General features: G+C 39.3%; 2 protein-coding genes across 2 annotated transcripts in view; one reads left to right on the top strand and one right to left on the bottom strand.

Annotated features, from left to right (window-relative positions):
- The window catches only part of LOC138022058 (zinc metalloproteinase nas-39-like), a 142,343-nt gene that overhangs the window by 13,108 nt on the left and 114,253 nt on the right, over nt 1-14,982 (bottom strand). The gene's annotated exons all lie outside the window — the stretch shown is intronic.
- Nucleotides 8,683-14,982, top strand: part of LOC138019046 (threonine-rich protein-like) — a 15,812-nt gene continuing 9,512 nt past the window's right edge. The window contains exons 1-3 of the mRNA XM_068865707.1: nt 8,683-8,812; nt 12,697-12,802; nt 13,211-13,756. Coding sequence (XP_068721808.1) covers nt 8,786-8,812; nt 12,697-12,802; nt 13,211-13,756 — 679 coding nt within the window. The 5' untranslated portion in view covers nt 8,683-8,785. The remainder of the gene's footprint in view (nt 8,813-12,696; nt 12,803-13,210; nt 13,757-14,982) is intronic.

The following is a 14,982-nucleotide window of genomic DNA, read 5'->3' as shown; positions in this document are numbered from 1 at the left end:
AGAACGACTAGACACTTAAACAAAGCCGGTTCCTTTCCTTTCCTTTCCATTCTCCATCGGGTTTGTGAACTCGCCCCAGGCTTCACGATCTCTCTGTCCTAAACAAAATGGCGGAAGAAATTAGTTTCGAAGCACTCCGGTCAACAGCGAAGGAAAAGGCAACACCTGCGCCTTGGTCTGATTTGCGGAGCGTAACGGCTGAGATTTCAGCGGCAGGAGTGGTCTATCCAGACAACCGGTATAAACAAATTTTCAGTTGTTATTTATTTTTAATTCTGTGTTTTTTGGGGTGGTCCGTAGAGGGGGTCCGTAGAGATAGTCCGTGGACCGGTCCGTAAGGCAGTCCATGGACCCGGTCCGTGGGGGGGGGACATGGACCCGGGGTCAGTGTTTTCGGGTCACCCGCTGAGCCATGTTGTTTTGATTTTCAAGTTACTCATTCGTTATTTCAAAAATAGCGATTCAAACAAGCGACATTTTGGAGTCGTTTTCACTCGCTCACAAGGCGACATACCGAAAAAGTTGCCTTCCAGGTAAAATAATTATCGAAACAAACTAAAACATATTTTTCTTAAAATGGTTTTGGTAGTCCTTTATTGTGACAAAGTTTGGCAATTTTCGATTTTTTCATCTTGCACAGTCTTAGGTGAAAATTGCTGAGAGGCGCTCTTAAAATCTCAGTGACTCAGACGGATAAGTGGACGGGTAAATTTGGACGAGTTTCTCGTCTAAAACCCGTCCCGACCCGATTTCACACTAAGACGGGAAACTCGTCTCAGACGAGAAACCCGTCCAAGACGGGTTACTCGTTTCTAGTGTGAATTCGGCCAATAGGCATTGTCCTTAATTAATAAACTATTTCACATTGAAGTCTCGTTGTAGTGAAGTCAGAATTGCATTTATAGACGAAAGAGAGAAGTGGTAAGTGATCTTCGCACTTATCTTGTCTTTTACAGAAACCTCAGTGAAAAATTCAGGCGCCTGAATTTCTAACTTGTCTACAAGAGACAATTGCTTTTGTCCAGATAAGCGCGAGGATCACTGCTACATTTCTTTCGTCTTTAACCCGCACTTTGATCACATTGTACGTCGAATTTCTACAGATGCTTACAGGTGCCACCCGACATCCGATTTCTTGTGACACTTACAAACTTCGCCAAGAGAAAATGATTTTCTCTTGACTACGCACATTTCTCTTGACCTCAAGCAGTGACAATATATGGATTTTTTTTTTCTCATTTGTGAGAGCTCTGCTTTGTTCGGGGAATAATTAACATGCGCTTGACGGAAATTGACAGGTGTGGTCAGGAGCCCATGACTACAGGAGCCTCCCAATGCATTATATCCTTGAGTCAACCTTTGCGCGTATCTTTCTATTTTTTAGAACTAATCCTTTAGCAGGAGCTAGACTCACATTTACAACAATTTACATCAATTTGCATACATTGTTTTTGCTATTTTTGCCTTTGTTTCACAATACCTTTATTCTGATTGTCCATTCTAAACAGTGTGTGCAGAGCCGAAGAACTAGTGGTGTTCTTAAAATAGAAAGATAAGAGCAAAGGTTGACTCATAGGGCTTGTATTGGAGAGGCAAGCTCCTACTCATGCACTCCTGGTTTGGTATGATCAACGCCCTCGGCTCCCATCCGTTTACACTTTAAGAAACTTTCTCTTGCTATTAGCAAGGACAACAAAGTCATCTGAAAATAACTTGGCGTTAACGTAACGGTTGTTGTCATCATTTGGCGATCATATCATCATATCATATCATATATCTTTATTTACCCTCGGATTTTTAGAGTAGCTTGGTGTAGCTAATATCTCCGAGCATTTACCCTCCCAACCATGATACACCACAGAAGACAGACCACAACACCGGGAACTACATGCCCTATATAAATCGGTCGGCATGGAAATTGTTTAACAGCATTCCAGGCATAAAATTGGGGCAAACGGTGTTGAGGTTTGGAGAGGAAGTTGAAAATCTCTCGTCGGCTGCTCACGTCTTCCACATAACCTCAATTCATTGCAATTTGTTTCTGTTGTTTTTGTCCTGTCAGCCTGAGCTGCCTCACTGTCAAGCTGAGTATTGATATTTCGAAAATGACCTATGTACCAAAAAGCAAAACACTCGTGTTGCACCGCGGCATGCAGACAAATATAAGAGCCTTTGTTTTTGTTCATTGAACCAGGAACCCACGCTTATGTAATTATGCTAAAAAAATATTTTCCTCAGGCTCAGTGAATATTGGTGAATACTTTGTCTCGGTTTTTATTCACCGATATTCACCTGGCCTTCGGCGGATAATTGTTAAATAATGCATTTACTGGTAAGTTCCGGTAAGGAAAACGTCATAACGAGTGGAATCGAAGGCCTACGCATTACGTTTTTTTTTTAACGGCTTTGCTACTGAACATACAAGTACAATTCTTGATCATAATCACCAGGCCTCCTTTCATTGAGTGATTAATAGATAAAATATTGAAAATTTATTTTCACAACTGAAAACTCCAGCGCTGTATAAAAAAAATAATTCTGTGTAGGTTTAAGCTCAATCGTGGAGGTGTTATAGTACTGTTATAGTCATAGTTACTTGGTGGGTCTCCAACGGTCTGTTTTAGGCCCTTTACCCTTTGCTTCTTTTATTGTATGTTAATGATATATATCCGTGTTCAAATAAACTCAAATGTCATCTTTTCGCTGATGATACTAATATCCTCTATGCTGACAAGAATTTGAAGATTTTAGAAGTAATTTTAAATGCTGAATTAGGGAACTTCTGCGATTGGTTGACATCCAACAAGTTATCTCTAACACTAAATAATCTAACTTTGTAATAATTTCACCCTTTAGTTACCAGAAGAGAGCTACAGGTTATCACCCTAACATTAGCATTTTCGATAACGAGAAAAATAGATTCGCTAGTCTTGAGACTATATAAGGATTATATTAAATATCTTGGCGTCATGATTGATAAAAATCTTTCTTGGAAATTTCATATTGATGCTGTTCCCACCAAAATCAGTTAAATTGTCGGCCTTATTGCAAAATTACGCCACTTTACACTACGGTGTGTTCTCTTAAATATTTTATTATCGGGCGCTAATCCAACTCTATCCGCTTACTTGTAGACTTGCTTCCCCGGGGCCAGGCGTCAAAGGCTAATCTAAATAAAATTTTAATCCTCCAAAAGAGAGCACTTCGTATGATTTACTTGGTCCACAGTCATGCTCATACAATTCCTTTATATATAGATGCAACTGTCTTTCCACTGACGTTTCTGTATTACTGAGTCTGTCTCCAACTTGATGCATTATATCAATAATAATAACACACCTTTAAATATCTTAAAATTCTTTCAAAAATTATCCGTCGTCGACTCATACAACTCGAGATCCTCCATTTCTGGAAAATTTTATGTCCAAAGCTCTAGATTAGAAATACAAAAGCGTTCATTTTTCCGATTTGGCGTAAAATTGTGGAATGAGATACTCCAACGTGTCACAATTTTTTTCTATGTACTGCTATCTGCTGTTGTTTATATATTCTGTTCCCTCCTTCGTTTGTTTATCTATTCTTTCAATTGTATCGTTCTTCCAGTTTTCTTTGTATTTACAACGTACTTATCCTTAAGTAAACTGTTAAGTCTGGCCCGCCCAGAGCGGCTGACGCTACCTGCGGGTCAGTCATATTCTCTGAAGTTTTGTATCAATAAATTAAATGTTGTTGTAATGATGGATGACTGTTGTGCGGATGAAAAATAACCCCAGAAAGGATGTTTTTAAAAAAATCCATTACTTTTTTAGATTACACTGTCACAAATATTGAAAGGATGTTTATGTGCGGCGAATCATTCAATTTGGGCGCCTTTTATTTAATCAAACATGTATAATTCTTTCAATGTCTTTTTCCTATGGTAAGTTCTCGAATCGTTAATATGAATAAGAGATCCGGCCGGCTTGCTGTGATTCCGGCCTAAGACCGCCTAATACTAATTATAACAAAAACTGAGCGAAATATTGACCGAATATTGTCCGCCTCAAAGTGAACTATCCTGAACAATTTATTAAGCATTAATTATGAAAGATTTCTTAAAACATAAAACTGTAAAAACGAACGATAAAATCCGACGTTTCGGAGTATTCATGACTCCATTAATTATCAAGGAAAAGCCACCAATTGTAAATCAGCAGTGTGTTGTTTACGGGGGCACCCAACGTCAATTTTCGGAAAATATCTGTTCGGAAGACGATTTGAGATCTAGAATTTTCGGAACATTTGGTGTAAAAATTTTTGCTTGCCTGCCTCTCCTAGGATTTTCGAACATCTGAAAAATGGTATAATCGCCCATTTTTAACAGATTTTTACCCTAAAAAAAATCAACTAGAATTTTCGGGAGCCTTTTTTCTGGCTAAAATTTTCGAAAGGTAAGTTTTTATCCCTATAATTTTCGGATCACTAGACTTTCAGCTAGGAAATCCGAACAGATGAAAATTTTTAAGGGGATAAAAATGTGCCTATATCTACCGTTAGAATACTAAAATACGCTTAACAATGCTATGTTTAAGTGGTTTTGAACTATAATATTCTCGTTGGGTGCCCCGTGTTTACGGTTTTCAATGTGACCTGTGTGATGCAGGTTATGTAGGTTACACACGCGCACGCGGACAGTTACATCATAGTTACTAACTATGGTTACATAATCGTGTAAAAGGACATAAACAACAATCCCTCCGCCATTGCCAAACACTATAAGAACATATACGGGACAATGCCCCAGGGCCTGCTAAAGCGTTTCGATGTGCTTAAGAAATGCAGAAACAAATTTGACTGCTTAGTGTACGGAATGCTTTTTATAAAAGCGTTAAAGCCAAATCTCAACGTGCAATCAGACTCCATTCGTGCGAAAGTATTTTTATAAACTTTTTATAATCTTCGCACCCTCGTAAGTTAACTTTTCGCCCCAAAACCGCTTTAAATTTGCATGATCTATTTTCTATTTTCCTTGATAATGAAGTCATGAATACTCCGAAACGCCGGATTTTATCATTCGTTTTTACAGTAGTTTTACTCGGAATTATGAAAGAGCATGTGATTTGCCGATGACTTCCCTATTTTTTTTACCACGTGAAAGTTTTGAGACATGGTTATCATCATGCTTAAAATTATCAACAAGGATAAGGGTCTTTTGAACAGTAAATGCTCGCAAAATTAGTGGACCCGACTTTTTCAAGGGTTCATTAAAGTCAATTTTCCTTTCAATGCCGCTTGCACAACAGATTCCTCTTCTCGCTTAGCTTAAAGCGAAAAGATAGGCCCACGTCATTCTGTCACAAAAGTACAAACGTGGATTTTAGACAAGGATCGAGCAGTTGCTCAAGTTGAGTAGAAGGAAAACTCACTGTTTCAAACGAAGGCCGGTGTAATTTGACAAGCAGACGTTGCGAAGTGGTATGGCGAGGGCTTCCATTTTTTCCGGGTTGGACTACCGTCTTATCTGGTTTGAGTTTCTTGCTTCTCTGGCATTACTGCAAAAACAACATTTAAATGGGTCTGTTTTGAATAGATTTTATGTCATCTCCTGATTCTCCTGTAACTCTTTTTTAAGTGACCAACTTGCAAGAGGGGAACAGTCAACAAATGCCCACAGACACAATCTCTCTTGTTAACGTATACCCTTATCATTATGGCATTCTGTCAAGTGGTCTCAGAGTGGTGAAGATCCGGACAACAATGCGTAGAACCGCAATCTCAAAATAGCAGAACGCATACCAAGTTCTATGCAGCGCTCCAACTGAAATAATTGAAAATATCTTACATGAACTAAATGAACTCTTGGTATAAATGAAACTTAACTAAAGGAACTCTAACGGAGTCCACAAGCTGTGAATAACCTATACTTAAGTGCTTGTGGACAAGTAAATTAAGTTGGTGCATTTCAAATGAGCCGAGTAAAATCCTCACAGAAATGCTCAAAAGAGTATAAGGCCTGAAGGAAACTAAGTAGCATCTATGAACGTCAAACAAATGTTCTAACGTCAGATCCGCCTGTGTGCTGAAGTTCCCCTATATATGACTTGCCCACACGACGAAAGAAAATAATTAATTGAGAGAGACCGACAAGGAGAAAACGGCCATTGAAAAAAGAGTGTCTAAAGGCTGAAAAAGAAAAATACAGAAAAGAAAAGATTGGCATGCAACTGATAAAGAGATGAGAAAGGCAATAAAAAATCATAATCATGCTGAGTATTTGCGGGCAGATAGAGCCCCTGGGAACAGAAACCGTCAGCCAGTGACAAAAATAGATACCGCAATATCAAATTATACAGTCATTAGTCCGGGTACAAAATTTCCGCACATGCTAACTTCCTCCACCGTGAGAGAAAAGTTAAATCTTCTTTCAGGAGCCGGGACTTGAAAGGCAACTTTGGAGTCGATTTGACCGCATACCCACGCAATCGCTAGCTGGCCAATTAGAATCAAACTAAATGTTGCAGTAACAATTACGTACAATGCAATTAAGTTCTTTCACTAGCTCAATATGTGTCAATAAATGTTTGTTAAACAGGCGACGTTGAACTGTAATCTTTATAACTGGTTGCCTTATTAAATTCTGTGAAGAGTTATTAGACCGGGCTTGGGCTTTTGTGTCTCCAGCATGTGTTGATCAAGGGTGAGGAGGAAGAATTTTTAGCCAAGGACCGGGGGTGGGAGACTCCTATAACTTAAACCCCGGCTAAACATCATAACATTGCTAGAAGAACACATCCCAACATAATTGTTATAAAAACGCTTCTAGATACGCGTTGTTGGAAACACGTTACTTATTCACTTTAGTCCACCTCCGCCGTTTTGGATTACTTATGGTTCTCGGCTTGGAAAGTGGGCCCGTAACTCTGATTGGTCTTTGCAATGCAACATTGTTGAAAGGGCTGCTACGCGCTTCATCTTTTGTTGCATGTTGGAGAAAATGTTTGATCGACTAAATATAGTTAGTAGAGGGGACTGGCAGTCCCCTCTACACAAAATGTTGAACATGTCAAACATGTCATTTCAACATGAAATGTTGAACATGTCAAACGTCATCAAACATGCATGGTACACGTTCTAACATTGTTGATCCAACAAATGTTTTATAACAATGTTTAAGGTGTATCCGGAGCTTTAGAACAATTTCCACCCGAGACCGTTCAAGTTTACCTCTTTTAAAGTCTCGAGCCATCATCTTTCCCGAGGTTCTTGTGGCATCAACCTCGTTCCCGGGGTGACAAAAAGACCCTGGGAACGGGGTCCGGGCTAAAACTTTCTGGTGAACTTCCCCAGTTCATGAGAACGAATTCGAAGGCATACATAACTTTCAGTATTGCCACAATACTGAATTTTTTTTATTATAGAAACGCGAAGTCAGTATTCTGCTTGCTTTTAGCTCGCTGGCTAATTAAAAGACGATTTATTCTAATAAGCTGAGTCCGGTTCTTCCACAAACTTGCGGAATAAAGACAAAAAATTCCGGCATTCAACTATTTAATACTGGCAGCGTTGTTGTCAAATTCTGTCAAAGAAAACTGCTGAAAGAATTCTTGACCATTAAAATTACAAAATAAAGAAAAAAATTGTGAAATAAATAACAGACATCAAATCATCCATCTATGAAGCGAGTTCACCCAACTGTATCTGCCTGAAACTTTGTTAAACATTGCAATAAATTTGTCACAAAGAAACTTCTAGATCTGTGTATTTGTACTTATTTATAACTTTAAGAGCATCAAGTTCGTTTATGACTGGCATTGCTGTTACCGGACCGCTGGAATGTCGTCGAGTCGAACCGTAAAGAGATATCTTCATCTTAAAATTGATATTTCTCAGTGAACGTTCTCTGAAATAAATTGTCTTTTTTAGATTGAACTCGATTGCAATGTCATTGTGGTATACAAAACGTCGGTTTTCTTTCCCTGGGCTGCTCTATCCAATTGACTGTCTACTTTCTACAGTCTTTCTTCTTGGGCGAGCCGTCGGCTTTGAAGAGGCTGTCTAATATCTCAATGACGTGAAATTTCAGATAGCTTTTCCGTGTAAATGTGGTGATCTTGTAATAAAACCGCTTTTATTGAATTTTTTCATGAATTATCGTTAATACGAAGTGACTATGTTGAAGCAAAGTTGGCGGTTCAAATTTTGAACTTCTTACGGAATATTACATGTAAAGCTGCTAAAGGTTTGTTTGTAAGTTTGCTGCAAAGCTCCCCTAGGCCTTCTTTCCGAGCTAACTCGCACAAGCTCTACACGAAATCAAATGATCTCTTTATTATCTCTGAATTACAGGTTGCTAACGGACGTTTATGATTTATCTTGTTTGTGGAGTACCAATGTCAAGAGCTCCGGAATTAACAGGTTCGAAGGCAATATGACGAAAGTAAATTAGTTCATCACTTTGAAGAACACCGCCTAAGTTCCTTTCCTTGTCTTTGGTACAAACCGATTTTATTTTAAAAGTAAACATAATCAAGGAGTATATCGTATGAAAATAAATTTCGTGAATTAATATCTACGTCTTAAGTTTAATACCTCAATTTAAACGTGATCTGTTGTTTTTGACTTATGATATTGAAGAAAATGAACAAAGAAATTGACATCATATACTCAAGAGGTAAGCAATACTGGAATACTTAAATTGGTTCTCAGAAAACTCGTCTTATTGGTTATTCGCTCGTATATATTGTGAATGTGAAGAAAACGAAATATCACAAAAGGAGGCACAGCCGGAGAGAACTTCGTTGCAAGCATGAAGGTGTTTCTGCTTTCTGTGGTGGTAAGTATCTTTGATTAAGTTATGGGGTTTTATGTTCCTCATAATTCTTAAGTTCCATTTTGTCAAAAGTCTTGTTTTACTACGAATGCCATGAAGGTGATCATGTATTCGTGAAGCTTTGACGTAACGTAGTTTCGAATAGCTTGCGTAAGTGTAATTGTGAAGTTCTTTTGAAACGAAGAGGTAAATCGAGTATCCTTTTAAGACAGATTTGTATAATTGGTCCCTAGTTACTTCGCATTATTGATACATTTGCAGGAGTGGATAGGAACATATTATTACTCGAACACGAAGTGGTTTTAGAGTATTAATCATTTATCCTGGCTTTCATTACATTAACAGCACTTCATTTTCCTATTTCTTTCCGTTAAAGAAAGAACTGTCAGGAAATAGTTAGCGAAAAACCACAATTTCTCCCGTGATGGCAATTAAGGAAGAATATGTTTGTACTATGATTAAAGATCTTTCATCACATTATTCAAATATTTGAGACTGGCTGTTTGCGCGAAAATAAGATTATTTTTTTGTGATGTAACGTCGAAATGATCGGGAAAGGATCCCTTTGCGAGGCGCAGGCAGATTTCTCCTCGCTAGACATCTTAACAGACAACTGAAAAGTTAACTTTTTCCGTCAAGCTCTTAAAAGAAGTTCAGAGCTCACAAATCGCAAATATGATCGCAAATATGATCAGGCTGATATGATCTGCCAAACGTGATAAATCGGACCGCGATTTACTTATGCTAGATTACAGATTCATTTTAAAAGCCAAACTAAATTTAGGGTGCGTTCGATTGACCCTATTCCGGAATAAGAATACGTGGAGTGATGATTTAAAACACTATGTGTGGCGTTTTGAAGCAACAAGGATAATAAAGCATTTTAGCAGTTGTTTGATAATATTAATGTGAATCTCCGCAAAAACGAAGCATTTCTAACTTCTATTCCATGCATTCCTATTCCGGAATACGTGCAATCGAACGCGCGCTTGGACTATTCACTGATTTGACCTTATTTACATTCCTAAATATATCAGCTCAAGATCTCTCTCTCGTTCTCCAACTCAAGCAAAACCACAATCGCTTATACGCTACCTAACAACCAACTAGCTTGGGAAAATAAACAAAAGACACGCTCGAAGAAATATCGAAATCTCTTGAGAGCTTTCTAGACTCGCGCACAATTTTGGGATACATTAACTAGTTACATCGCCGTGTTCAAAAATTTCTCCTCGCCAACCATCACCGAGAATATCGTGAACTTCTGATTTGCGGAATAAGTCGTTAGAGTTTTGTGGTCGATTTTTCGCAAATCTGTGGTTTTTCGGGTTTGGTCTTTCTTGTGGTCTGAGTTTCTTTTTTTAGCTTTCAGTATTAGGCAACATAAAAGCGAATCTTTACTTGGAAAGTATCTATCGAGTTTACGCACTGAACAATTCCCTCGCGGTTCCAGTTGGTGGTTATGCACCATTCGCAACGAAAAAAGAGAATATGTAGAGAAGAAACAACCTGATTGAATGAAACTCTGTTCCTAATTAGTGAAACAGTCGAAATGATTATGAAAGTATATAAGAGACGGGAAAAGAGCAAGCGATGGCAGGACTAATTCCATGCCTTAATAAATAAAAAAAAGGTCTTTAACAATTATTATTATTATTATTGCTTACAGCAGTAGTTTAACTTTGGTTCAGAAGACGAGCTTTTGCCATATCCTGGCCATATCCTATACCGAATTAGAATGATTTAATGCATTTTACATTACGCACCATATATGTGACTGGATAGTATGTTTAATTTAGCGCGACTGAATTAAGGTCGGCGTTTGAGAACACAGTTCAGCCGAAAAGTATCACATGAGATCCGCTCCTATTCTGTCAAGAGGAAGATACATTGGTGGTCTCCTACGACGTCACCGCCCTTTTCACCAATGTGCCGTTGAGTGAGATTATTAACATCTTGGTCAACAAAGCGTTCGATGATGATTGGTTCAATAAAGCCTATGGCCTCAATTTGTAAAAAGAACAGCTTATCAAGCTATTTGAGATTGCCACGACCAATTAATTAACTCTTTCAGTTCAATTGTTAACTTTTATGCCTTTCTCCCCTACCACAGGATAGGACCTTGTAAGCTAGTGGGCTGCATACCCGCGCTCGTTTACTGGGCACTAGAATAAAAACGGACAATCCAAGATGGAGTAAAATGGCTAAGGGCAAAGGCCCAAAGCCGATTTAATCATTCAAACTTTCTTGAATTTATTACAAAAATAATTGCTCTATAAAATGTGTTGAGCCCAGTAAAGGTGAGGGCACAAAAACGCAAAATAAACTAAACAAGATACCCTAAGGAAAAAGCGGACAGGCCAAGGGGAGGAGGAGGTATGTAAAAACGAAGTGTGATCCAGCGAGGAAAAACAAGAATGAATAAATGCGTGCCTGCTTTGTAGCCTGGCCAAAAGTCATCACGAGTGGGGCTCAATACATTGAGGCAACCAAACACCCTGTCCAGGCCCCGCCCGTGTCCTATGCTATTACATAACAAAACTGTTGCACAACAATTCAAAGCACGTGCATTCCATGTTGCACAGTAGAAATTAACTGAATTCCTCGGGAAGAAAGCCATAAAAATTCTATTCGCATAGCAAATAATCTCTTTCAAACAAACAGATGGAGTGGCTATGCGCTCTCCCCTGGCCCTTTAATGGCCAATGTCTTCATGTGTCTTCTTGAAGAACAGCTCACACTCGATCAAATGGTACCAAATCTGTACAAGAGGTATGCTGATGATACCTTGTCCAGGATGCCAAGCGCTAATACTGCTGCGGTGTTCCTAACTACTCTGATTGGCGCACATCCCAGTTAAGCGTTTTACGATGGTGCTTCCTGTGGAAAATAAGGTCCTTTTTATTTGCATTGACCTGGCATTGACTTTGTTAAGAATGGAACTAAACTTGAAACTCAAGTGTACAGAAAACCACCACTGAGTTGGCTTTTACACTTTCACAGTCAAAAGTGTAAGTGCCTATGCCCTATCTTCTACAACTGTGGCTTTTAATACAGCTGTAATATGACAAACTGCGTTCTGTTTTTAGTCGCTATGACTATCCGGCTGGCTTAATAATTAATTCTACTACTAACAACTTTATTTTGCATAATGCCTCAGGGTGGTAAGCAACACCAATGATGGTGGCACAATGAGAATTAGTCTTTCATTCAAAGCTGATCAAGTGGCTGTCAATGCGGTCCGTAAACGATTGTACGCGATCTTAGTCATAAGATTGGTGTTACAGTACAACCCGTTTTCGTGAGCAAAAAATTGGGGCAAGATCTTAAACCCTAAGAAATCAAGCCATCGGTTGTGAATCGGCAATGTGTTGTTTATTATTTTAAATGTGATCTGATGTGCGATGCGGATTATGTTAGGTATATACAGCCCGACATTACTGAACACAAACATTCGGCAATTGGTCGACATCTACTATTGTTCTTTTAGTATTATAGAATGCAATTTTTAAATTACGTTGACTTGATAATAACGTTTAGCTAACGTCGAAACGTCGCTGTTTCTTAAAAAAAGTTGTTAACAAAGTTTAAATATGTTTTAACGCAGTTTTTTTTATAGATAAATGTCATCGTAATTGTCTTTCCTATTGCCATTATAACTGTCGTTTCCATTTCCATTTTTTTGTCATTCACACTGAATTGTCGTTGCTATCGCCAACGTTATTGTCATTGTTATTATCATTGCTATTCATGCCATTATAATAATAAATTATCGTTGTCATTTCCATTGCTATCACCACTGTTATCATCATTGTCCATTGGCGATGGTCGTGATTGTTGTCTTGGTCGTTTATATTTTGAGAGTAGTGACCTTTGTTTTTAAATAGGTTCTGACTGCTTGCATGGTGATCACAGAGTCGGCGCCGTTTGCTTCACTACTGGGAGAACTCGATGAACAAAGACAGAAAAGGAGTGACTTCAGACTAGAGCTAGGTAACAGACAATTTACTTGCTTAAGGAGAAATTGTTAAGATACGTTTTTGAAAAAATAAACACATTTTTCGATAATTTCTGAAACTTTATTGCTGTAACAACAAATATACGAAAAAATTACACCACTAACAGTTAGTATTCACCCTGACGAAGGGTTAATGCTAGAAAGGTCAGTTTCCAAATCTCAACACAGTGCGTGTCCGTTTACCCCATCAGTTTCAACTTATTGTATACCAAATTTTCGTGTTTGATTCATCCACAACGAGGTGGCCCAACTCTTTTGGTTGAAACACTTTGATTACATCACCTTAAGTTTCATACCAAAGCACCGAATATTGCGCTAGCCACCAGCAATTCAGTAAGTAGCCTTCCAAAGCTTATTAAGTATGCCATTTGTTTTGACATTAGGGGACTCCCATCTGGAGAGCTTGATATGTGCAGCATGCACAGGAGTCAACGAGACAGAATGCACCCGTTCTGAAATAGAAGAGCAGTGTGCTCCAGGCGAAATCTGTACTACTCTTGAGGCTTTTAGTCTTACGACACTCACAACGACCGTCACAAGACAATGTTTCAATCTCACCGAACCTAATTGCGATTTTAATCCGGGATGCGATGCTCTTAACTCCACCGGCGACATTCAATCATGCGCTCAGTTCTGCTGCGGTATAAGCTTGTGTAATGCTGGAATCCAAACTACCGATGCACCCACGACGATTGGAGTAACAACTGCAGGGCCAACAACTGCAGGGCCAACAACTGCAGGGCCAACTACGGCAGGGTCAACTACGGCAGGGCCAACTACGGCAGCGCCAACTACGGCAGCGCCAACTACGGGACAACCAACAACGGTGCGAACCACAGAACCACAAACAACAACGGCACCAGCCACAACAGTACAAACAACCATGTCACCAACAACGACACCCACAGTAGCACCAACAACACCTCTTAGTAAGTAGAGTTTATCCCTTTGTGTTTTAAACTGATAAATGCATTGACTTAATTCGACTACGATGGAAGGTTGGTCTTGGCCTGCTCACTCCGTAGGGGAAGTGCTTCGGAAAACTCAGTAGACTGAGATACCCATGCACTTCAGTGACACAAGCAAGCCACTAGTTTCGCGTGCACGAAAGAGCCCCATCGCTTGGATAACTATAGCCTTCGTAGCATTCGTTTCCATTTCTGTTTAAAGCGTGAAAAGGAACATTTTTTGTGAGCCATGAAAAAAAAAATGGCACTGATACGCGTAGGAGGCTAGCTAAGCGAACAAATAAACAAAACCTACAAAAGGCATTGCTGTGGAATTCTCAGAAAACGTTTATATTTTTGGGTGAAAAGATTAGTTGCTCCCTTCATTTTCTGGAATGCGGATCCAAACCCTCCCTCACTCGCACTCGTGCCATCCCTCTTTTTAGCCAAGAGAGTGACGACACAAGCGCGGGGAATACTAAACAATTAGACCCCTGGCCCTTGAGGGCGAGGGGTCTAATTGTTTTAGTATCATCCAACTAGTCGGACAGAAAAGCAATAATAAAGTTAGCAAATGCAAGTTGAAGAAATAATTATTTGAGAATAAAACGAAAGAAAGCGTCACGCTTTTCACTGCTCCTGGAGTATTACTAATAGTCCTCTGGTAGCGTAGCCAATTAAAACGCAGGATTTGCATTAGTCCACTGGCTGGGTGATACCAATTTCAGTTAGTATATATCACACAAGTAAATAGCGCTTTCTGCGCCTTCTGATTGGCCAGCTCCGAGGTGAATAGCAAGTACAATTCACCTCTGAGAAAACGGAGAAAAACAAAATGGCTTCCCTTTTCGCTTCGGTCACCGAGGAGAAAATTTTATCGATAAAGCCGGCTGATTATTCAACTTGTGTGGTATATACTAAAATAATTATTCACCTCAGTGTCGGTGAAAGTGGCGGATATCTACCTCACAATATCTACCACTATTGACCTCCACTTCGGTGAATAATTGTCAGTTAGTGGCGCACTTCCATCTCCCACTCGCCTAAAAAGAAAAGGAAGCGGCGACTGCTACTCTGGATAAGGGAATGACTCTAGGGCGGACTTCTCACCGTCTACCGTTTATAGAATTCTTCGGCTAAACATTAACATGATGCCCAGTCATAGTTTTTTGCAGCCCTCTGAGGTAATCGAACCTCCGTTGACGTGG

The sequence above is a fragment of the Montipora capricornis genome, chromosome 10, assembly GCF_036669925.1.
Source record: "Montipora capricornis isolate CH-2021 chromosome 10, ASM3666992v2, whole genome shotgun sequence".
Taxonomy (NCBI): domain Eukaryota; kingdom Metazoa; phylum Cnidaria; class Anthozoa; order Scleractinia; family Acroporidae; genus Montipora; species Montipora capricornis.
This window is presented reverse-complemented; position numbering and strand designations above follow the sequence as displayed.